Source organism: Talpa europaea (genome assembly GCF_964194135.1).
Source record: "Talpa europaea genome assembly, chromosome: 11".
Taxonomy (NCBI): Eukaryota; Metazoa; Chordata; class Mammalia; order Eulipotyphla; family Talpidae; genus Talpa; species Talpa europaea.
This window is the reverse complement of record NC_140078.1, coordinates 79069160-79092610: the sequence shown is the minus strand read 5'-3', so window position 1 is coordinate 79092610 and position 23451 is coordinate 79069160. Positions and strand designations below refer to the sequence as shown.

At 40.3% G+C, this 23451-nt stretch overlaps 1 protein-coding gene across 1 annotated transcript in view; it reads left to right on the top strand.

Annotated features, from left to right (window-relative positions):
• Window positions 1-13334: 13334 nt before the first annotated feature.
• The window catches only part of STAC (SH3 and cysteine rich domain), a gene marked incomplete at both ends in the record, with an annotated part of 110422 nt that continues 100305 nt past the window's right edge, over window positions 13335-23451 (top strand). Inside the window, one exon of the mRNA XM_084247007.1 lies at window positions 13335-13445. Within this exon, the coding sequence (XP_084103133.1) occupies window positions 13335-13445 (111 nt within the window). The remainder of the gene's footprint in view (window positions 13446-23451) is intronic.

Here is a 23451-nt window from a genome sequence, read left to right as displayed (position 1 = left end):
TAAATGCACCAAGCAAGGGTATACAGAGAGTGATGCTTGATGGGAGTTAGGTGCTGATGAAATAAAGAGAAGAAAAAGTTCCGTTCCAAAGATGTTGTATGGTTGAAAACTAGGAAGGGGTCTGTTTTAGCACTGTAGGATCAGGATTTGAACATCAATATTCAAAGCCTGACTTCGTTGCTTATTAACTGACGGATGGACTTCAAAAAGTAGCCCAATTCCTTCTATTTCCCTTATTGATGTGACTTTACAGCTTCTCCAGTCAAGAGATAGAGTCTGTTTCTTTAGACTCTATCTGACTTTGCCATTGACTTGTTTTGTGACACAAGCAGAAGCTCCCTTAGCACTTGGGCACTGGCGACTGCCCTCTCTGGGTTCTTGGAGCAGTGAGGACAACTTGCACATGGGCTATGCTTGCCTGTTGCAGGTGACCTGGCAGGTGCCCCCAGGTGTGTGAGTGAACCCAGAGATTACAGAGGAACTGCCCAGGAAAGCCACCCCTGTTGCTTACTCACAGGCTTAGAAGCTGAAGAAATGATTCCTGTACTAAGCATTAATAAGTAAAGGAAAATCGTTTGTCATAAAATAAAAGCTACTTGGTACCTTAGTGACTTTGCATAATTTACTTCACCTCTTTAAACCTGGGAATCATAGTAGTAATTGACTTCTAGATTGTTGAGAAGTTTATGCAAGATAATGCAGATAAAGTTCCTACAGTGCCTAACACAATATAAGTAGCAACTAAAAAAATAGTATGATTATAAAAATAAAAAAAAAGAAATCAAAAAAGATATATATGAAGAAAATTTTTTTTAAAAAAATCTGTAAGAAAAAGAAAATACATGGAGATTTATGGCATAAATAGTCAAAATGCCCCTAAGTTAAACAAGAAAAAGTAAGTCATATAAAAAGTGGTTTAAAGTAGGAACCAACTGGGCCTCCCTGGTGGTGCAGGCCATTGAGCACAGTGCTGTGAAGCTGTCCGCAGCCTGTGCAGCGCGGGTTTGATCCCTGCCAGCCAGCGAGATATCCACATGGCACGGCAGACTGCTCCTGTCTCACTTGCTGCTCCCCTCAGCAGTGTATTTCAGTCAGTCTGCCTGTTCTGTTCCCCACTCTGTCTCTGGTGAATCCTCTCACCCCACCCCCGCACCTCTGGCCTGTACCCCAGTTCTTGTTTGCATGAATAAATATATATTTAAAAAAATTTAAAAAAAGAAAATAATATAATTATATATGCATACCCAGAATTTAAATTTCCCAGATCAGGAGTAGCCCGATAGGATGTTGTACGTTCTGTAACTACTCAAATCATAACATTTCCTGGGGCAGGTTTTAAAAGTAAACAATGGGGATTTTTTTGTTGTTGTTGGATTTTTTGATTTGTTTGGGTGTTTCATTATCAGTTAATGGATTTTAAGATTCTATTTGGTGAAGTGTGATGTTTTTGTGGATTTTCCCCAAAATTCAACTTAAAACTATTTTTAACCATTGTGTCTGCATAGCAAAATCTGAACCAACGAATATTCTGCTTTCTGTGACTTCCATGGCACAAAGCATTTTCTGGCTCCGCTCTCATGAGGGAGTGTGGGGAAAATAATACTTAACTACATCCCAGGAAGAATCTGTGGGTTTGCTAATGGCCTCCTGAAAAATTAAGTCCTAAGTGGCTTGATTCTTTCCACTTCTCTATCTTAAACATCAAGTCTAATAGAATTAATTTTCTAAATATTAAAATTCTGTACTAATGGAATACAATTAGGAAAAACATGTGAAGTCTTTTTCAACAGTGACGATTTAATTTCTTTTAAGTAACTTCGAGTTATATCTAATAGCCATGAGTATTTATATTCCATCAGAACTCATACATTGACATAAATTTAAGCTAGATGCAATTACTGTCTAATACTGACATTTTGAACTTTTTCCTTTTTAGTTCATATTTTACAAGTATCTTTGAACTGAGTCTCACCTGACCCTTTGTGCTCCCTCATCTGTAGTAATTTTGAAATGTAAAATCTTGTTCAAGGTACATGTTTGTTTGCCACAATAGCGCTATCAAAAGATACTTCAGTGACACTTTACAAATGGCTATTTCCTTGTAAGCAACAGTGTTGTTACATCTCCAGCCTCAGTTCCATATAAATCTAAAACATAAATGCCTGCTTGCTTGTCAGAACTTGTATAAAGACCCAAACTCCAACTTCCCAGCCACAAAGACAATTAATGAGAAATGAGAGTCTTTTTATGTTCAAAGCAGCAGTTCCTCCAATTTGTTTGAATTAATTTATACTACAGGCTCTAATAACATGTGTTTGTAAATGAAAGATAAGGTGCTTCTGTCAAAAGAATATGTCTGAATTTCTCACTGGTATTTTGAATCTTAGCAGAGTGCTCCATTTGGAAGGAGTGTGGCATACAAGACCATGCTCAGAAGTCTTCGCTCACAGTGCTGCACTGGACAAATGGTGGCACCTCTGTGAGCCACAGAGTTCTCATTTGCAAAGTGGAAATAATATTACATCCCTGACTTATGTAAAGTAATACATGGAAAAGTACTTAAAGCAGTGGCAAACACACAATCAACACTCAGTACATGCTTGATATTGTTGGGTAGGGCAAATGACGCTTGCTGAATGCTCACTGTGATGGAAATAGGAGGACTCAGGTCATTACCACTGTAGTAGGAGCCTCAGGCAGGCTGGCAGGGCCTCCCTGGTAGCACAGGCAGTTGAACGCAGCTCTGTGAAGCTGCCCGCAGCCTCTGCAGTGCAGGTTCGATCCCCGCCAGCCTCGGAGCAACCCACGTGGGGAGCAGGCCTCTCCTGTTGCACCAGCTGCTCCCCTCAGCAGTGTATTTTGTCTGTCTGCTTGTTCTGTTCCCTGCTCTGCCTCTGGTGAATCCTCTCATCCTCCCGTGCATCTGGCCTGTACTCTGGTTCTTGCATAAAAAAAAAAATCTTAAAAAAAAAAAAAAAGACAAGCTGGCAGCTCTGAGGGATCTCATGTCAGGTTGTTTAGTACCAAATGCTGAGTTTATATAATCTGGGTTTGTGGGCTATGGAATCAAGGGGAAGAAAGTCCCAGAAAGGAAAGAGAAAGTGAGATGCAGCCTGGATTGGAGTACAATTGCCAGGGACAAGTGATTCATTCAAGGCCCTGAATACATCTGCAAGGGCAATGTGCAGTCATCAATCTAGAGCCAAGTACAGAACTAGTTCCTTTGCCTGGGCTCCTCCCCCCACATCTGATTACCAATGGAAACAAATAAGCATGACTGATGATCGAGGCAACAATGAAGATGTATAGACCAGAGCAGATAGTACCCACCAAGAGCCTGTGACTCTGCATATCCAGATAAGAATTGTGGTGGGGCATACTTTACCTGATCCGTTACTTCTCAGACCATGTTATAGGGAATGTTGGGTTTCTATTTACCTAACTTTCTAAATAATCTTTATTTTAGAATTTTTAGGATTCTCATAGTCTGTGTAATTTTATAATTATGTCACCACAATACTATGAACTGTGAGGGTAGGCATAGAGTCTAATTTCATCATCCTGTATCCCCGCATTTCCAGTCCAGTGTGAAAGTAATAGTGAGCGCTCTAAAAATATCTGTTGCTTTCAGGGATCTTATGATTAGGTCTGTTTTTCAGTAGGTCTGGGCCTCTGGGCTGTGACCTTCCCAAGGATTTCTCTGCTTTTCCCCTCTCAGGTGAGACAACACTGGAGGGATTGGGGATTTTTCTGTTATCTTCCCTGTGAAAATCTGGTGAATTTCCTAAGTTAGCCCAGGAAAATGCAGGACACCCTTGGGCGCAAGATCCCAGGAGTTCCTCGTTCTCTGACTGATCTACCCTTGGTATTTCTGTGAATGTTTCTAGCAGGTTCTGGTTCCAGGGCTTTGGCTCCAAATAAGCTGGTCTCAGCTGTGCTTCTCTGTATTCACCTTCCTTTCCAGATTCTGGGGTGGTGACCTCAATTTTCAGGTGGGTCTAAGAAAGTTGTTGTTTAGTCTTTTTCTTGAACTAAGGGCAGACGTGGTGACTTCCTAGCTCTTTGCATGTTGGAGCTGAATCCAGAAATCACATCTCTCTTTGCCTTTCTCATATTTATTTTCCATGCTTCAGTATCAGGAAGCATCCGTCACCGGCAGCGTATCCATAAAAAGATAGAGGGAAAAAATCAATACTCTAATTCTTAGCCTCTCCTCACTCCCTTTCCTACGTACTACAGTTTTGATTTCTCTGTGCTCACTCCCTAGAAATGCTGTTGCAGATACGGCTGAATTATTCATCTGAGAGGCTATTATATGATTTAATTTTCCAGAAGGCTGGGAAAATTACCATGTGAGTGTGGATTTCCTCACTGCCTCCCTAGAGATAAATGTTATTTCTTTTATGTCTATGGAACTAATGGGTGAAAGTGCATACATTATTTGCTTTGATTTTTATTTTTCTGACCAAAAGAAAATTAGGCAGAGTTGGATATTGAAGAAATCCAAGAAAACTTGATATTGAGCAGAGTTTAATACTGTAACTTTAGCATTTTCTTTAATGAATTTCTCTAGTCTTATGTTTTTATTCTTTTTAATGATTATTTACTATACACTTTTTATATACAGCTGTAAGAAATAACACACAGAGGACCTCCCTGGTGGCACAGCGGTTGAGCGCTGGGTTGCGAAGCTGCCCGCAGCCTCTGGAGCGCTGGTTCGATTCCCAGCTGGTTCGATTCCCGGCTGCTCCCCGGCCACCAGAGGAGGGTCCCACATGGCGCGCAGACCTCTCCTGCCTCCCGCTGCTCCCCTCAGCAGTGTACTTCGTCATTCTGCCTGCTCTGCTCTCCCCTCTGACTCTGGTGAATTCTCTCACCCTCCCGTGCTTCTGACTGTACCCAGTGCTTGTATAAATAAATAAATAAATCTTTAAAAAAAAAAAAAAAGAAATCACACACAGAGATCCTCCCAATGGAACAACTTGCAGAAATATATAATACATATCACAAGCAATATCAGTGATACTGACATTGAAACAATCAAAATACAGGACATTTCTATCACTACAAGCATCACTTGTGTTGGCCATTTATACCCATTCTGACTTCTCTCCAACTACCCCCGCTTAACTGACAATCACGAATCAATTCCCCATAGGTGTATGTGTGTGTGTATATATATTTTATATGTATTTATATGTGTTTATATATATTTATATTCATATATATATATATTCTAGAGGAGACGAATTAGGTGGAACTCACACTACCTAGAAAAGGCAATTGTAAAAACCTAAGGCAGTGGACATAAATAGAATTTCTGAAGATATATATATTTATATATATATAGTTCATTGTATTGTGGTGAGATATATATATATATCTCCAGAAATTCTATTTATGTCCACTGCCTTAGGTTTTCATAACTGTCTTTTCTAGTGCAGTGTGAGTTCCCCCTAACTGGTCTCCTCTAGAACTGCTGCTACTCCACATGACTAGCAAAAATTTTGCTCTAGAACACAAGTTTGGTCCCAAGGCTCTTACTTTATAAACTGTGTTATTTTACAAGCTTCTTACTCTGACCTACACAGCCTGGCCTCTGTGTACTTTCCAAATTAATTTCACTCATGAGTCCCTTTATGTCCATTAGTCTCACACTTAAAATGCCTTGTTTCTCCCTTCCCTCGCCTTGAATTACTCCTGTTTATGCATCAGGATCCAGGTTAAATGACACCTCTTAGCCCCACCTTGGTCTGCTCTTCAGTGGCATATGACACTAGACATTATTTTAACACTGATAATTATATTATACTTGTTTGTTTATATGTTGCATTATTCATTGACTCAATCCACTAAACAAGCCAATGATAACACAGGGCAGATTTTATTCAAAACCTGGACATTTACCTCATTTCCTACCTTAGCAGTTCTCACTGCATTCTAACGACTCAGTAACCCCCCACAACACAGTAGGTTGAGCTTCCTCAAGGTCCCGGGCCATTTGCTTGGTAGACTCGCACTTGGCAGCTTGTACATCAGGAGGGAAGCAGGCCTGAGATGCCATTGACAACCACCTCAGAGGGTCTGTCTGAGTAACAACCCTTGGGAATTGCTCTCCCACTGTCCCCTCTGTCAGAGAAGTTATCATTATTAACCGAGAACCCTGACAGCTCTGATTAGCTCTGTCAGAATAAAGACAGAAAAACATAGGTATGCTTCTTAAGTCCAGGCTTTATGGGTAAGTTCACCTCAACTATAGAGAAAAGAAAGTGGCATTTCAGGCTTGAGGCCTGAGTCATCTTTTCCAGGCCAGTTGTCAAGTACCTGATGGATGGTGCATGGCTGCCAAATGTGTTATTGGAGGAACACAGAGGGTCACAGAAGCAGGAGGACAGGCGGCAGTAAGACCCCTCTCCCCAGAAAACACTGTAAACAGGATTGTTAAGATTCATCCACCACTGACTCTACAAGCTTTTGGAAAGTATTTCAAAGTAAGTGCAAAAAATGGATGGATAAGAAGCAGGAATTATTATCTCTTTATCCCCCCCCCCCCCCCGGAGATCTTGTTCTTCATTTTGGAAAACAGTCCGATGGCTTATTTCTAGGGATGTCATTTCAGACACATAACAATGAACAGAGCAAAGTTGAATATTCACAGTTCTTTAGAGGTTGAGAGTGAGCATATTACACACACGTCTGAACTTTAGGTCCCTGAAGGGGCTGGGTTTCATCCTCAGAGGGAACCAGAAATGAAGATTCTCTGTCTCTCAGAACTCTGCTGGCCCTTTCTTACTCTGTGACCCATTTAATCCTCCAGAAATCCTTTTAATGCTTTTTCTCCTCCCCTCTTAGAAACTAATACAGTTCCTCCCAGGCTGATTAAAATCTAACTTTTCCCATGGGTTGTTTGTGAAAGTATTTAAAATTATTGATCAAACAGTTTCTCCAGCTCCAGCCTTTCCTTTCTTTCTTTTTTTAAAATCATTTTCCATGTGACCAGTAAATGTTACAAAGAAAAGAAACAGTGGCTTTCTAAGAATCCAACCTGAACAGCCTCTGAACCAGCACACTTCCATGGCTGCACTGGCCGTGATTCCTTCCAGAAAAAATTGTAGCCACCTTTCGAATTCACTGGAAGCTTCCCTAACATCCTTTCCACTTGACAGAGCTCACCCTTCCCCCACATATGCTCTCAAGTCATGTCGTGAGGGCTCATAGGCCACACACACTGTTTTATTATTTGTCTACGTGTTGTAAGGAGCTTGAGCTTTAGAGTCTGAAGATGCAGTTGGAATCCATTGTCCACAGTTACCATTTCCCATCAGAGAAGTCACAGTCTCTCTGACTTCTGATTATCTCATCTACAAAATGGGACTAATAGTATCTTCCTTGCCAGATTGACATTTAGTAATAAAAGAGATAATAAGCTTTGAATTGCCTTCTAACAATTCCTCGCAAAAAGCATAAACAATCTCTCATAAATAAATTATGGTGCATCTGTACAATGTAATACACAAAGAATAGTATATACTTATATTTACTGACAGAACTATCTCTGACATATTTTTAAAGAGAAATGGTGTTTCAAAAATACTGAATGTTCTAATATTTTTATGTAAATATATGTAAATGTAAATTTAAAATATAGCTACATAGGCATGTGCTACTAGAAGGAACCTTACCAAAATGCTCAGTTATTATCAAAGCGCAGAGGGATTTTGAAAGATTTTTAATTTCTTCAGTATTCTTTTTGAACGCTGTTTCAATAATGATATGCTATTGTTTGGGGGGGAAGTATTTAGAAATACTATGAATTATATCATAATAAATTTGGAAAAGAAATTTGTGCAACAAGTAGTTTGGTCATATATTTATTCCAAAGTTAAATCAAACCATGAGCCTTGGGAATGGTGAGCAAATAAATGGACATTGGCTCACAGTGCCCCATAACTGACTTTTCGTAAGTACCTAACCTATACAAGGTTTAATATTCCCCTCTACAAAATAGTTTTTTATTAGAATTGTAAGTTTCTCTCTAGCACTGACATTGATCTTTCATTCATTTCGCAGATGTTCAGTTAGCTCCCATTACGTGAGCACAAGCAGCAGAGATATTTGAAGACAGGGAGAGAGGAGGCCCGTGACCTCAGGAAGCTGACATTCTCAAGGACACCGAGTAAGAAATGAAAGAAACAGGATCTTTTCTGATGCTAGGTGCTGAGGTTCCAAATGCAAGGAGAACTAGCCATCGGCAATCTTAGTGGGTGATTCTCAGAGGCAAGGAACAGTGACAAACACGAGAGCTGGGGGAGGGCATTTTTGAGGAGTATAAAGACTAGTTTGGGCTGGATCATGTGTCATTCTACATTACCCTAGCCTCATAAAAGAGGATATCTGAAGGTAAATGCTAATCACTCGTCAAAGAACCAAAAACCTACAAGAAATTTTAAATATTTGCTGCTTCTGGATTCTCTAGATAAAAGCTACTAACAACTTCAGAACCTTAGAAGAGATCCACTTCTAATATTGTATTTGCATTTGATCGCACTGAACAAAAAAATAAACAAAAACAATTCAAACCAAATATATTCTATCAAAAGCACAATGCTAATGATAACAGCATTAGATCCATTTTGCCCAGGCATTTGGTCCTCTAATTTTTATAGAAACTCTATGAAGTAGGAATTATTATCACATTTTTTGACTTGAGGAAATCAAGGCCAAGTGAGATCAAATCAATTGTCTCAGACCTCATATTTTAGTGGGAGGGCTGGGATATTTGGAGTTTTGGTTTATGGCTGTTCAACTAAATGGAGAATAAATATTCAAGTCTCCCCATCCCTTGGCCCAACATCACTGAGATTATCGCCAGCTATGACAGCCCATGAGGTCTTAAGACTCAGATCTTAACCAGCAAGCAGTTATTTGAGGTCCTTGCTGCCTTTCCTAGACTCCAGGGGCCTATCACGCCAACACAGCTAGTGCTGTTCAAATACAATCTCCTATTGTCGTTGCTGTTATTCTTATTAACATTCTCATTACTGGCACTCAGAAAAACAAGTTAAGAATACTTAAGCCAGATCTCAGGCTCCCTGACAATATGAATCTTGAAAGTATTGACTTTGATGCTAAAAAGAAACCAATCATGAGTTTGCTGTGAGGGCTGCAGCCTGACCTTTGCAGTTGCTCAAAGTAGAGGCTGATGTTGTTAGCTGCAAGACTTTGTGTCAAGCATTTGGTGTTTTGGACTTGAATGCAGGTTCCCCAGGCAAGGTAATGAGCGGGTGACAACAGTTGCTGGAATTCCCACTGCGCCTTTACAGATCCACTGGCAACAGCTGTGCCCCCTACTTTGTCTTGAATCTTGGGCTGTCTCCTTCAAAGTGTAGATCTGATCATCATTCACTTTCAAGGGGAAAAAAATGGAGCGTGCAAATCTTCATTCTTTGAGGACTCTCCCAGTGTCTTCTCTCATGCCTCTGACTCTCAATGTACATTTATTCTTTGAGGGCTGCTGCCTCCTCACCAGGTACAGGCTCTGCCATTGTCTAGAGAGCAGCAGAGCGGAGTGGCCAAAATTTGGTCCAGGAGGGTATAGCTGAGTTTGAGTTCTGGCTCCCATATTCTCTGTGAAACTTAGGATAATTTTCTTTATCTTGTTCAGATAGCAATTTACAGCAATTAAATGAAATAACACATAGGAAATATCCATGACTTAGCCAAAGTAGAAGCCCAATACACGTTAGTTCTTATTATCATCAACAATCCAATTGCTAGACTCTAGGCCCTTCTGTATCTTATTACCCAGATGACAGACATAACAGACATTGAGACCCAGCCCTCTATTGAGACCCTCTCACATTTCTCCTTGTCAGTTCTCTATCCCCTGGACATACTGATTCCTTTTCCTCCTCCTTTCCTTTCCCTTATTGTACTACCCTTCATAATATGGCTGCTTTATTTAAGCAGTATCTTTTTACCAAATGGCTGTAGAAGTCCAAGTCAACAAATTAAAAGCCCAGTCTCCTTATTGAAACTTGTAACAGAGCAATGGGAGGATAGCGAAAGCAGCTCAGCAGTGGTACTGCAAAAGGCCATTGCATAAGATTAGGAGGAGGGCTTGCCCTCTTGACAAATTAATGAATGAGTAAATGAGCCAGCACTTCAAGTGTGTGGAGGTAAATTTCTGCATACCTCACCTATCCTCTGACTTGATATTTAACCAGCAGCCAGGGTGCAATAGACCATGAAGGGAATCTGCCAAAATCACAGAACCCTTCTACTGACTCGAGACAGGATAATTATCGGCAACCTAATTTCTGCGGGCTTCACCAGTCTACAGCAGGTCTCAACAACCATCATAGTTAAGATGGCACTGCAGCTCCTAACTCAGGATCTCTGGTCTGTGAGGCTTCGAATCTGTGAATCAAGTACCAAAGAGTTTATCTCACAAGGGACATGAAAAAGTACACTTCAGCTCAGAGATAGCAACACTTAATCAGATGTCCTCTAAGAATCACCATATATCATCCATTGACCTCCAGTATACTTTCCTCTGGGCATCACTATCAATATATCAATTTTCCTTCAGTACTAGGTCAGGGCTGGCTTGCATGATAATATGGGAGGACTCTTACCACTCCAGAACTTGAATCAGGCAAATCCCTAAGCAGCAGTGCCTAAAATCCAAGTCCTACACAAATACAGTGCGATCAATTTCTGCCAGCTGCTCTTACCCCACAAGTTCAGGCAAAGGGCACTCTGTCTAGCTCCATCCAGTTCCCAGAGATGAACTGTGCATCTAATTTCCTTTTTGCAGACCCCTTACCTTCCCTCAAACCAATGATCTCCACATTCAGAGAGTCATGTCTCTCATATTTAAGATCCTCTCTTAAACCAATAAGTACAAAGTCCTCAATATCAAAAGATTGGTTGATTTTAAATCTATTTAAAATCTATTTAAATCTATTTTCTAGAAGCATCCAGGGTCTTTCTATCCAGTAGATGGAGAGCACTTGGAGTAACTAATGCCAAGTTCATCTGAAAGATCAGGGAGCAATAATGTAACCTTCTTTTACCGTCTTGTTAACAAACAGTGTGCCAGGGGCTGAGAAAACAAGACGAACACAATATGGTACCAGCCTTCATGGAGCTCATTGTCCATGGTCACTTAAAGAAGGATGCAGTGATAAGAGACACTGGCTTGGGACTCTAAATCACACTAGAGCAACCAAGGAAGAAAATTTCAAGAAGGACATATCGAGAGAAATAAATGTTAAGAGTGCATTTTTGAAGAACAAAAGAAATTATCTAGCCAATAAAAGAAATTATCTAGCCAAAAAAAATAAGATGGAAAAACAAGTATGGGAAAGAAATAAGTGAACAAATACTTGATTCGTTAGGGAAACTACAGATAACTCCACAACTTCGTAGGAAAGGTAGTCGTTATGTATCACACCCAGGATTTCTGTTACCAGGACAGGACTGGAGCAGGAGGAAGGCTGCTCAAAAGTTCCTTCAGCAGGACAACAATTAAAATTGTTATTGGCTAATGATTATCATTGATAAGTGCTAAGCATTCACTAAAATGGAGGGTAACATTTTAAAATTGTTCTCTAATTCTTAAAAAAATAAAATAAAATCCAAAGATGAAAAATTCTGTTGTAAACCTGTACTTTTCCTTTTTTTCTCCATGCAAAATGTGTGAATGTGTGTGTGTGTGTGTGTGTGATGTTTAATTAATCTTGGTCTCTCTCATCAAGCTCTAAATTCCAGGAGAACAGACTTATCTATGTTTTCTCTCTGCTGCATCATCAGTAATGTCTGGCACAGACTAGACAGCTGATAAAGACTATTCCGGCTCCTGTGCTGACTCTATTAGAACTTAGTCTCCATCACGCAATTAGTATTTTTTGTGTGTCCATCTGGGTTGGCCATTCTGGCCTGGGTAAATGAGCAGTAAAGAGTCACAGGGTATTGGGAGCACGCTGAGAAGAGGCTGTCATTTAAAACTGCAACTTTCAACTGATGTCCAGAATGAACAGAGTGATAAGTTCTTTCCAAAGGACTTGAGCTAGGGCGAACCTGCAGGAACAGAGACATAATTCACAGGATTTGGTACAAAACGAAAATGCAGGACCCCTGGTTCAGAGCCCTGGGTGACTGAATAAGTAGCATACCCATGAAGTTGACCTTGCAAATATTTACAGTTAAACATCAGGTAACAATTTTCTACTAGAAAACTAAAGAGAGAGTCATGTATTCTTGAAAAAAAAAAAAGGCATTTAAATATCCCAATGTATTTCCTTTCTCTTCCCATGAGGCTGCATCTTCAAAACATACTGGATACTTGGCCCATTTTATCCAACATCCCTCCTCTCTTATGTTTCCAAATGACCCACTAAAGCCACCGGAACTCCTTGCTGCAGAGCAACGCCCACTTGTTCTTCAACTCGAAAGATCTGGCCTAGATTTGAGGCTCCCAAAAGCCTGAATTTGGAAGCCAGAATGGGTTTCCATCCCAGCTCCACCATTTGTAGCTCATGACGCAAAGCATATTATTTAGCCTCCCCAAAGCTTCAGTTTCCCCATCTATAAAATGGATGCAATTAAATAAGTGTAAAGTGCTTAGCGCACAAAAGCACCACAAAATGAGGGCAGATAGACAGTCCACTCACTATCTCTTTGGTCCAAAGCTGAACGCCCTCAAATCCAAGGACCCCAGCTCTGGACGCTGCTTTCCATCATGAACCCTATAAATAACTTAGCCAAGTCGCCTTTCCATGTTTCTGCGGAATGGGGGAGTTAGAGCAGGTGGACCCCCCAGGCTGAATCCTACCTGGGTTGCCCACTCATTCGAGTTGGGGTCTGAAGGTTCACTATCCCTCCTAGGGCATCCCCCCCTGAGCCCGAGCGGTGCGCGCCCGGCCTCCAGCCCAAGGCTTTGCGGGCGCGGCCCCCGGCCTCTGCCCACGCTACTCCCAGCGCGGGCCGCGCAGCCCCGCCCCGGAGCCGCCTCCCCGCCTCCCCCCTGCTCAGGCGGGCGAGCCCGCTGCCGGGTGGTTGTCACGACTGTGCGGTGGCCGGCGAGGTGGCCGCGGGCACGGCGGGCGCGGCGGGGCGGGGCGCGCTCTCCCGCTGCCCGCGGGAGTGGCGGGGCGGTGGGCAGGGCCCGGCGGGGGCGAGGCCGGGGGAGGGCGCCTGGGCGCCTGGGTGCAGATGGGAATCCCCGGGACCCGGAGCTGAGCGACCAGCGCGCGGCGGGGAGGGCGCGCCCGAGGAAGGCGAGCCTCGCTGTTCCTCCGGGAGCCCAACACCGTTCCCGCGCCGCCAAGATGATCCCTCCGAGCGGCGCCCGCGAGGACGGCGTGGACGGGCTGCCCAAGGAGGCGGCGAGCGCCGAGCAGCCGCCCTCTCCTGCATCCACCGGCAGCCAGGAATCCAAGGTACCGCGCGCACTTGCCCCGAGAGAACACAAACTCACTGTCCTTCTCTTCCTTTCTCCGTCCACCTTTGTCTCCTCTGACCTGGCGCTGGCGCGAGAGCCCGAGACGTGTCTCTGGTTCCACCAGGCTCAAGGACTCGCTCTCCCTTGAGACGTGAGTGTTCGTGATGCCAGACCACGGCCCCGGGGCCCCAGCCTCCTGTCCACACAGACCCGAGGCTTCGCTGGGCTTCTAGCCTGCGAGCACACGCTGTCCACACTGACTCCGGGTTCAGAGATAGCTTTCTGGGGTGATGGTGGTTTGGTGGTTCTGTGCTTTGAACCTGCTTGTGCCCAGAGGCGCAGGAAGCGCTTGCTGAAGGCGAGGGCGAGGCAGCCGGGGCTAATCCTCCAGAAAAGCAAGGGAACTCACTTGCGGGCCACAGAGGGTTGTGTCTATCCAGGGGTCTCAGAGAGCCTTTGCTTATTAGGGTTCATGCCTAACTTCGGGGGCCGCTCATTTCCAAAAAGAAAAAAAAAACTAAGCAAAAGGAAAAGGCACGTTCGCAGGGAAAGTTGATGTTCCTTTTGTGGAAGTTAATACTCAAAGAACTTACACTTGCTTTTATGAGAGTTCCACTCGCTCACATACGCCAAACCAACCCCGCAGCACTTCTGTCACTGTTACACTTCCTCTGAAACTCTCGTGGGTGCCAGGCACATGTTTGGAAATCTTGGAAGAGGATCAAGTCAAACGCGGCAGCTAGCAGTGTGGTGCCAAATGGCATCTCAGCCAGGAGTGGAAACCATAAGATGGAGTTTGTAGTTGTATGGATTTGTTAAAATGCGGACTCGTGGCTCTTTCTATAGATCTCCTTGTGCGTTCCCCAGGCATCTTTGGAATGTGGGGCAGTCCTTGTGTGGGACTGGAAGAAGGGGGGATACCAGTTTGGAAGAGGAGGGAATGGGCCAGCAGAAGTTCAGTCCTGTCTCCCTTCTTTCACATCCCTAGAAGCCACTGAGAAATCAGCAGGATCAAAATCACAGCTAAAATGACTCTCAGTTTAAGTGAATTTAGGCACTATGCATTTCGCAGCCTTTGAAGGTCAACCTCAACGATGGCCATCTAAGGCAGGAAGATTTGCATTATTTTTTTATCTCGTTTTTCTGATAATTATCTGACCTGGAGCACATGTATCAACTTTCCCAAAACTCAGTAGGGAGGGCGGGCAAAAGCACCACCTTCCAGATGTACCGTGAGGAGCTGTGCAAGATGACCTAATCTACCTGGCGCAGTGTAGGGACACCATCAATGTCCATCCTTTTCCTTCCGTGCTTGGGGAAGGCTCCATCTCACCACAAATGGTCTGTTTCCAAGCAATCTCACAACCCATAGGTATCTGACCAGAAGTTTCTAGATGTCTCTTCATTGTCCATCATTAACCATCAGTCAACTGAGTCATACACATGATGGCCACTTCAGGGGTGACCTGGAATACTGTAAATGAATGTAGCTAAATTCCAGAGTGAATCAGGTATTGAACTTTTTGAATTGAGCAAGTTGCTCCGCACTGGGTGTGTTCTGACAGAGTGTAGCATTTGAGTAGAAAGCAGTGTGGTTTGAAAACACTATGGGTTTGCTGTTCATAGAGATACTAATGTCAGTTCCCTGACAAAGCAGAATCTTCAAACGTAGTATCCATAATGTTGCATGGAATCATCTGGCTTATAAAGGTTTTGGTTTTGTATATATCCATTTTCTTAAATTGGTCTACACAACTGAAGTGGGTCTGTACACTCATAAATTTGTTGTCATGGCTTAGATATTCTTGATCAGTAGAAATTTCCATGGGAAGGGGCCATGAATCCCAGAAAACTGAATGCAAAACAGTGTGCCTTGACAAGGCATTTGTAGTTCTCACAGGGGCGGGCCCCATAGAAAGGTTAACTGCTGGTACGGAGGGGTGTGTGGCAAGGGGGCAGGATGGCTTGAAGCAGAACAGAGGGAGGCTGTAGCCAGTCTGCACCCAAAACACCGCATTTGAAAGTTCTTCTTCAAACTCATGAGACCTAGTGAGGAAAATGTGAATAAGACCGTAGTAGTCAGCCCGCCTTACACGCCTCTGAAGTTGTTGGTTTGACAAAATGGGATAGACATGCATCAGACCCCTTTGGCATGACACCCTCAAAAAAGATTTTCAAAATTGCTTTTTAACACACACCTTTTCCCTAATTATAAAAGTAGCAAATATTCTTTTTTTCCCAAGAACTGGGGTACAGGCCAGAGGTGCAGGAGTGAGAGGATTCACCAGAAACAGAGTGGGGAGCAGAACAGGCGGATCTACTGAAACACACTACTGAGGGGAGCAGTGGGCGAGACAGGAGAGGTCTGCTGTGCCATGTGGGTCAGCTCCCTGGCTGGGGATCAAACTCATGCTTCACAGTGCTGTGCTTAACACCTTGTACCACCAGGGAGGCCCATAGCAAATATTCTTAGTAAAAATTGAAAAGTCCAGTATTGATTTAAAAAAAAAAGAAATTGAAAAGTCCAAAGAAAAATAAGGAAAAAAAAATCACACATTGCTCATAATCCAGACACAATTGCTGATAATATTTTGATCTAGCTCATATGTCTTTTTCAATCTATTTATATATTTACTTAGTTGAGCAAACAATGATGAATATCCACTAAGTGCTTATGATATGTGAGACATAATGATACTTTTAACAATAACCCTATAAGGGAGACTGCACTCTGTTTTCCATTTCATGGATCAGGAAGCAGAAACTCAGCAAGGAAAGGCAACTCACCCAAGGTCAAGTAACAAGGTGAGTGACAGCCAGGACAGAGAGCCTGGGGTGTGGCTCAGGAAAGCAAGCTCTCAACACCCACATGGAACCATCATGCTTGTGTACTGTTTTCCATCCTCCCATTTTGCTTAACATCCTAGCCAAGTATTTTACATGCCACTAAAAGTCATTTGCAGTAGTATTTTGGTCTTCTCATATGAAGAATTCTTTTAAAATACATTTTCACGTGAAATGATTAAAGTTCCAATGTACAGCCAGAACTGGCATTCACAGTTGTGGTTCTATGTGTAATCATCCTGGGAAAGGATCCAAAGCGTATGCTAGATCAATAAAATATCTAGATATCTAAAATATCTAAATTTAAATTTAGTTAAATGCCCTGTTTATTGAGACCCAGCGAGAGGCGATGACTTGCCTTGAGCTCACACCGACAGCTCTTGGCAACAGCCCGTCAAAGAACCTTGCCTTGGACCTTGGATACCCCGGTACAATTTCCTCATTGAAAATTCCTGTAAACATAAGTGCTAATGTAGTTATGTGTGGTTTTCTTTTTCATGAAATTAGTTGACTTAAAAGCATTTAAAAGCCACTAATGAACCTCTCCCGTCTATCTTTCCACTAACTATTCCAGAAAGACCACAATCTAATTTATTTTCCAAATGCTTGACAGAGACCATCAAATATTAAAAAATTTCCTGTTTCAGCACCCCTTATTTCAATGAATGTCTTTTCTCCACTCACTTGTTGACAATATAGAAATCTTACTAGAGCATAAAAGGAAATCTGGGTACAAATACCCTTTACTATCATTTATATGACCTAACGTCACATTTTGAAGATGTGGAGGGTTTACAGATACTAAGGTCAAATAGACAAGAGTTCAAACTTCTTCTCATCAATTGCTACCTGTCTAGATGCAAGTTGCCAAACTCTCTGAACCTCAGCTTCTTAATCTATAGGATGGGGGTACTAATACTTAGCATTATGTTGTGAGATTCATCTTCACCATTGCAAGCACAAATAGTTTTCATTCATTTTTGCAAGGTCTGAGAATATACAAAACACCTAATATGTTATAAATATTTATTGGCATAAAATACTGCTTTTCCTTCTGCTTCAAATTCAATGACTTTGGTCACTTAGCCAATCCCAAATGCTGTTATTGGAACAGCTTAAATAATCAGCACTGACACTATAGTGAGATTTTACCCTAACTAGTTTGTCCCTAAGAAGATAAGCCATAGATTCACCAGTGAGTGACTTCAGTTTTGAAAGGTTGATAGAGGTACTCAGTGCCCCCAGGGAAGCCATGGACTGAGGGCCCCCTCATTCCTGGCTGGTGCCTTCTGAAACTGAATCACCCTCTGACCTAAGGAGAAGATTTCTTTAAGAAGATTTCTTCTGTGAGGGCATGCACTGCAGCTCCTAGAAAGATGTCTATGTCCATCAATCAGTAACTGTTTATTGAGGTCCTACTATGTGCCCAGTGTTTCCCATACGTATATATGAAGCTATTACAGATAAGGAATTTAACTTCTCAAGGAATACAGTAAAAAGGAATGGAAACACCTTTCATTCAAATCACCTGGACAATTCAGGTAAGCTACTGAATTGTAATCTCCAAGTGAGGGTCCCCTGCACCGGTATTATTTTTAAGCTTCTTTTGTGATTTTATTGTGCAGCCAAGCTTGATAAACACTGGTCTACACTAGAAGGATTGTAGAATGTCAAAGAAAGCAAGCCTCTTGCTCCCCCAACCAAAGTACTTGAAGGAATAATTTGTATTTACTCCCTCTTCTTCCCTTCGCATTTATATTTCAATTCACAGAAATGGCTCCGACAAAGGTAACCTGCTGTTGCCAAAGAATCTTAAGCATTACTCAGATGCAGCTGGATTTACAAGATTGACTATGTCGTTATGAAGTTATTTTCACTATCCTAAAAGAAATAATTATTCAGTGTAGAAAATGGAAAACTCTAATCCACCTGGTGTGCTTTACTGGGTAGAATTTAATTTTTTTTTTCTGTAGTTGTATCTGTCTATCTTTCCCTTAATTGCATCTGGAGTTTATATCTCATTTAATGTTACATTTACAAATGCATTTTCCGTATTATCTTCCCCCAAACTGGAAAACACAGAAAAATATACAGGAGAAAAAGAGCCATTCACCTCATTACCACCTAGAGATAAGAAATGTTGAAGTATTTGCTTCACTTCTATTATGTACATTTTCTTTTACATACACACACACACACACACACACGAAAATCAGAATAGTATGTACACTACTGTGCTTTTTCTCCTACCTGTGTTATACAGAAAGTGTTCCCAAGCTCCTAATCAATAACTTGAATACTAAAGATGATATAATAGTCTGTTTCATCTATCATATAATACATCTAACTCTGACTCTTTTCTGATGACATGTTGAGGTTCTTTCTAGCTTTCACACTTTTAAAAACATTAAAATGTACATCCTGATTGATTTACAAACATTTGCATATATTTCTGTTTAATTTCATGGGAAGTAGAATTTCTAGCTCTGGACAGAAACACTTCTAAGGTCATTTGTAAGTTCTCATTAACACAGTGCCCTAAAGAAAGGTTATATTGTAGGGTTTTTTCCTTAGTAAACTAGTGGAAAATTGCAGAAATGAGAGCTTAATAAATATTCAAAAAATAAACTCTTGATATGTGTATGGCCACCATGTTATAGAATGTGTCCATTACCCCCAGAATACCCTCCCTAGAGTAAGTAACATCCTGAATTCCAGCAACATAAATTAATTAGCTTTACTTTTAACCTCCTTATAAATGGAATCATATTGTATGTCCTCTTTTGTATCTGACTTCTATCATTTAGCATTATATTATGAGATTAATCTATGCCATTGCATGTAGAAATAGTTTTCATTTTCATTTTATATGGCATTCCACTGTGTGGATAGACCACCCTTTATCTACTTCACTGATGTTGGACATTTTGTGTGGTTTCTTGCTTTGGGCTTCTGCAAGTAGTACTGCATGAACATTTTTGTACATATTCTTTATGGTGCATGCAAAGTACTTATGTTGGCTACATACCTAGTAGCAACACTGTCAGCTTACAGAGTACACGTGTTCCGCTTTAGTCAACTGTCAACCTTCCAAAGTATTAATAGTTCTGCCAATTCAAATCCCATCAGCAGTGTATACAAGTTCCTTCTGCTGCTCATCCCCCAACACTCAGTGCTGACTGCCTTTCTTATTTCAGTTGTCATTTGAATACCCTTTTTTGTGAAGCAGATGGTTGAGTTTTTGTCTATTTTTCTATTACCTATATATCTTTTCAATTTGTAGGAATTCTTTACCTATTTTAGAACAAGTACTTTGAGAGCTAAATGTATTAGATTAGATATGTTTGCTACTCTCTGGCTTACTTTTTCTCTTAACAGAAGTGACTTTATTTATTTTTTACTTATGCTTGTTAGAGCTTATTGTGTTTTGCTTATGAAAGCCTTGCCTACCTCAAAGGCATAAAGTTATGCCCCTATATTACATCCTAGAAATGTAACTGATTTACCTTTCACATACAGGCCTATAATCCATTTGGAGTTGCTAGTTGGTATGGTGTGAGGCAGGGTCAAGATTCATGATTGCACTGCACTGCTTCCTGTGCCATAAATCAAGTGGCTTTATTTCCAGTTTATTTGGAGGTTTCTGTTCTGCCCCACTGGTCTATTTGTCCTCGTAAAAGTACATCACTCTTAGTGGAATGGCATGGTTTAAAAGGGCTTATGTATGCCAGAATAAGTCTTCTGTGTTCCTTACTTTTCAAAACTGTTTACGTTATTTTTGACTCTTGGTATTTCCATATGCATTTTCAAATCAACTCATCAGTTTCCACCAAAGCAAGTGCTAGGATTTTTATTATTACATTAAATCTATAAATCTATAAATCTATTTACACTATTTACACTATTTACACTATAATCTATTTACACTATAAACAGATTTGCACTATTAGGTTTTCCAGAAATTTATCCCACTCCAGGGTATTTGCTTCTCCCAAGTCACCCAGAGCGTCATATCTGGAACCAAATTTCGTGTTACTGTTTTCAGTTTGGGGGTTCCCCAAATCTATGTGAAAGTGAATCTGTGATTATGAATTCTGAGGGAAATATTGATTCTTTGATTGTCCCCCTCATGTCCATGCTAAAATTCCTTTATCTTCAATCTGAATTGGTGAGAATTTTTTTTCTAGTTTATTCTTTTCTTTAGATTACCCCTCCATGTAGTCATCAAAACCCAGTCCCCCTGTTTTATTTTTAATTTGTCTTTAAATATACATATTTAAAATTTATCATTTTGCCTATTTGTGGCATTAAATATATACACTTTGTTGTGGAGTCATATCCCAAACTTTTTCATGTTCCCAAACTGACACTCCACAACCACTGGACACTAATTCCCCACCCACTCATCTCCTTCCAGTCCCCAGCCCGCCATGATCCTTTTCTGTACTTAAGAGGATCCTATAATATTTGTGCTTTTGTGACTGGCTTATTTCACTCAACATTAATCTTCAAGGTCCATCCACTTTGTGGTATGTGCTAGAATTTCCTTCTTTATAATTTTCCTTCTTTATAAAGGCTGAATAATATTCCTTTGTATGCAGATAACACATTCTGTTTGCTCATTCATCTACTGATGGACACTTGACTTGCTTCCACCTTTTGGCAATCATGCATAATGCTGCTGTGAACTTGGGCATACAAATATTTTTAAGCCCTTGTTTTCATTTCTTTTGGTTATATAAGCAGAAGTGGGCTTGCTGGGTTGTATGGTAATTCTATGTTTAAGTTTTTGAGGAATCACTACATTACTTTTCACATCATTATGGAATATCATCAGACTGTACCATGATCCCACATTCTCACCAACACTTGTTATTTTCTGATCTTTTTTACCCCAATAGTAAGATATGGCATGTCATTGTAGTTTTGATTTGCATTTGCCTAATAATTAGTGATGGTGAACATCATTTCATGTACTTACTCAGCACTTGTACATCTTTATAGAAATGTCTGTTTAAGATTTTGCCTATTTTTTAAACATGTTATTTGTTTTTTGTTGTTGAGTTGTAATTGAAAGACCAAATGTGTTCTTATTGTTTTAATCACATTTGTTCAATGTGGAGGCTATATTCATTTTTTTATTATTTGTCTTTCTCTTTTGTGAGTTATCTATTCATGCTTTTGTTCATTTTAATAGAGATTCATCCATTTGCTATTTATTTTTTAAAAGTCTCCAAAATTTATAAAACCACGAACTAACATTTCCCCAGATTGAAATTTGTTTTTCAATTTTAGTACATTTTCAATGTGGAAGATATCTTTTTGTGTGTGTGTGTGCTGTTAAGTATCTCAAACGTAACAGTTTCTTCTTTTGATATATATTTAGAAAGGTCTTCCCTAACCTGGGAGTACATAAATATTAACCTACATGTTTCTCTGGAGAGTTCATATATATTTTTCACTTTTAGCATTTTAATCCATTTGGAACTGATGATGTTATGTGCTATGGAAAAATATGGTTTTTTCCAAATGGTTAATGAATATTTCTAAAACCAGTTGTTGAATAATTCATTCTTTTCTCACTGATTTGAAATGTTACATTTATTATGCAATAAATGATAATATGTTCTAGGTTCTCCTTTAGAGTCATCTGTTAAATTCTAACAATTTTGCATTTTTTACTGTACTGTAATTGAGCATTACTAGTATAATGTTTTAATTATTGTAGCTTTAAATACATTGATAATTAGTAATATGATTCCTGTGAATTTTACTTTTCCATCAAGTTAAAAAAATATTTTGAAAGTAATTGCATGAAAATTTAAAAATCTTTTTGGTAAAATCCTTACAGATAAGGAGATTTCTCATTGAGAAACATAATATTTGTCTTTAATTACTGATACATCTTTTCTGCCACTCACTGATGCTTGGGAATATTTCAAACACTTCTTGTCCAATTCTCTGTCAGCTATTCCCTGTGTATTTTATGATCTAGGTTTTTATTATGAACCATCACTTTTATATTTTCTAACCGGTAATAGCTAGCCTATTGGAAAATTTTTTCATATTAATGTTTTAATCCAAGATCTTTTAGAGTCCATGTCTCATTCATTAATAAAGACATACAGTGTTGTTTACTGCTTCAGAGCATGGAGTCTGAAGTCAGACACAACTGTGTTCAAATACCCTGTGCCACTTTCTGATGCCACTTCACAAGCTTCCTTGTCTTTCACTTTCCTGAGTGTCACTGTTCTTTCTGTAAAGCGAGCATCAGGGTATCCTTCCACAACATTGCCATTATGACTAATTAGTGTATGCTAAGTTTCTTAGACTGTAATGTCTACTATCAAAATGTTGCCTCCCCAACTATAATTCATTTATTTTGGGGGATTGGATGATGGAGTAGGGTAAGTAAAGACAGGAGTTATTCCATGAAAACTCCTAAATATGGTAAATGCTAGTGGAGGCATTGCATGAGTACTTGACTTCCTTTAAATGCCACCAGCATTTTGCTAGGTGATCCTGTACATCGGTGCTAAGAGATGACCTCAGCTCTTTTGTTTCTTCAGCCACTCTGGAAGTCACCACAAATTCACCTTCGTCCTGAGAAACATAGGATAGTGCTTTGCAAATTCAACTTCAACATATCCATTTCTAACTAAATTTTCCTTGAGACTTCCTTCTATAAAAATTCCAGACTTCCTACTCACGGTCACAAAGAGAGACTATCTTTCTTGTGTTAAAGATGGGTAATGTTCTTAGCTTACTGAGAATTTCCATTAGTAATGGATATAGAATTGTTTCCAATGAGTTTTTGGCATGTATCAAGGTAATCATGTGATTTCTTTCTGGATTTTTTTTTGGTCCTTTGGCCTCTTTATGAGCTGTATTATATTAATAGATAGCCTAATATTAAACTCTTCCATTCTTGGAAAAGGTCCTACTTGGCCAAGAATATTTTCTTTTAATAAACTGCTGGGTTTTGATTGCCAATACTTTATTTTTACATGTATATCCATAGGGGAGATTGTTTTATAACTGTTACTTAATGTACTTGGTCAGATTTTAGTTTTGAAAAATAATTTGGGAAGATGTATTGTTGCTTTGTTTGTTCCCTCTTGTATGACAGCTTATAGAATTGTCCTTTGGATGTTTGGGGA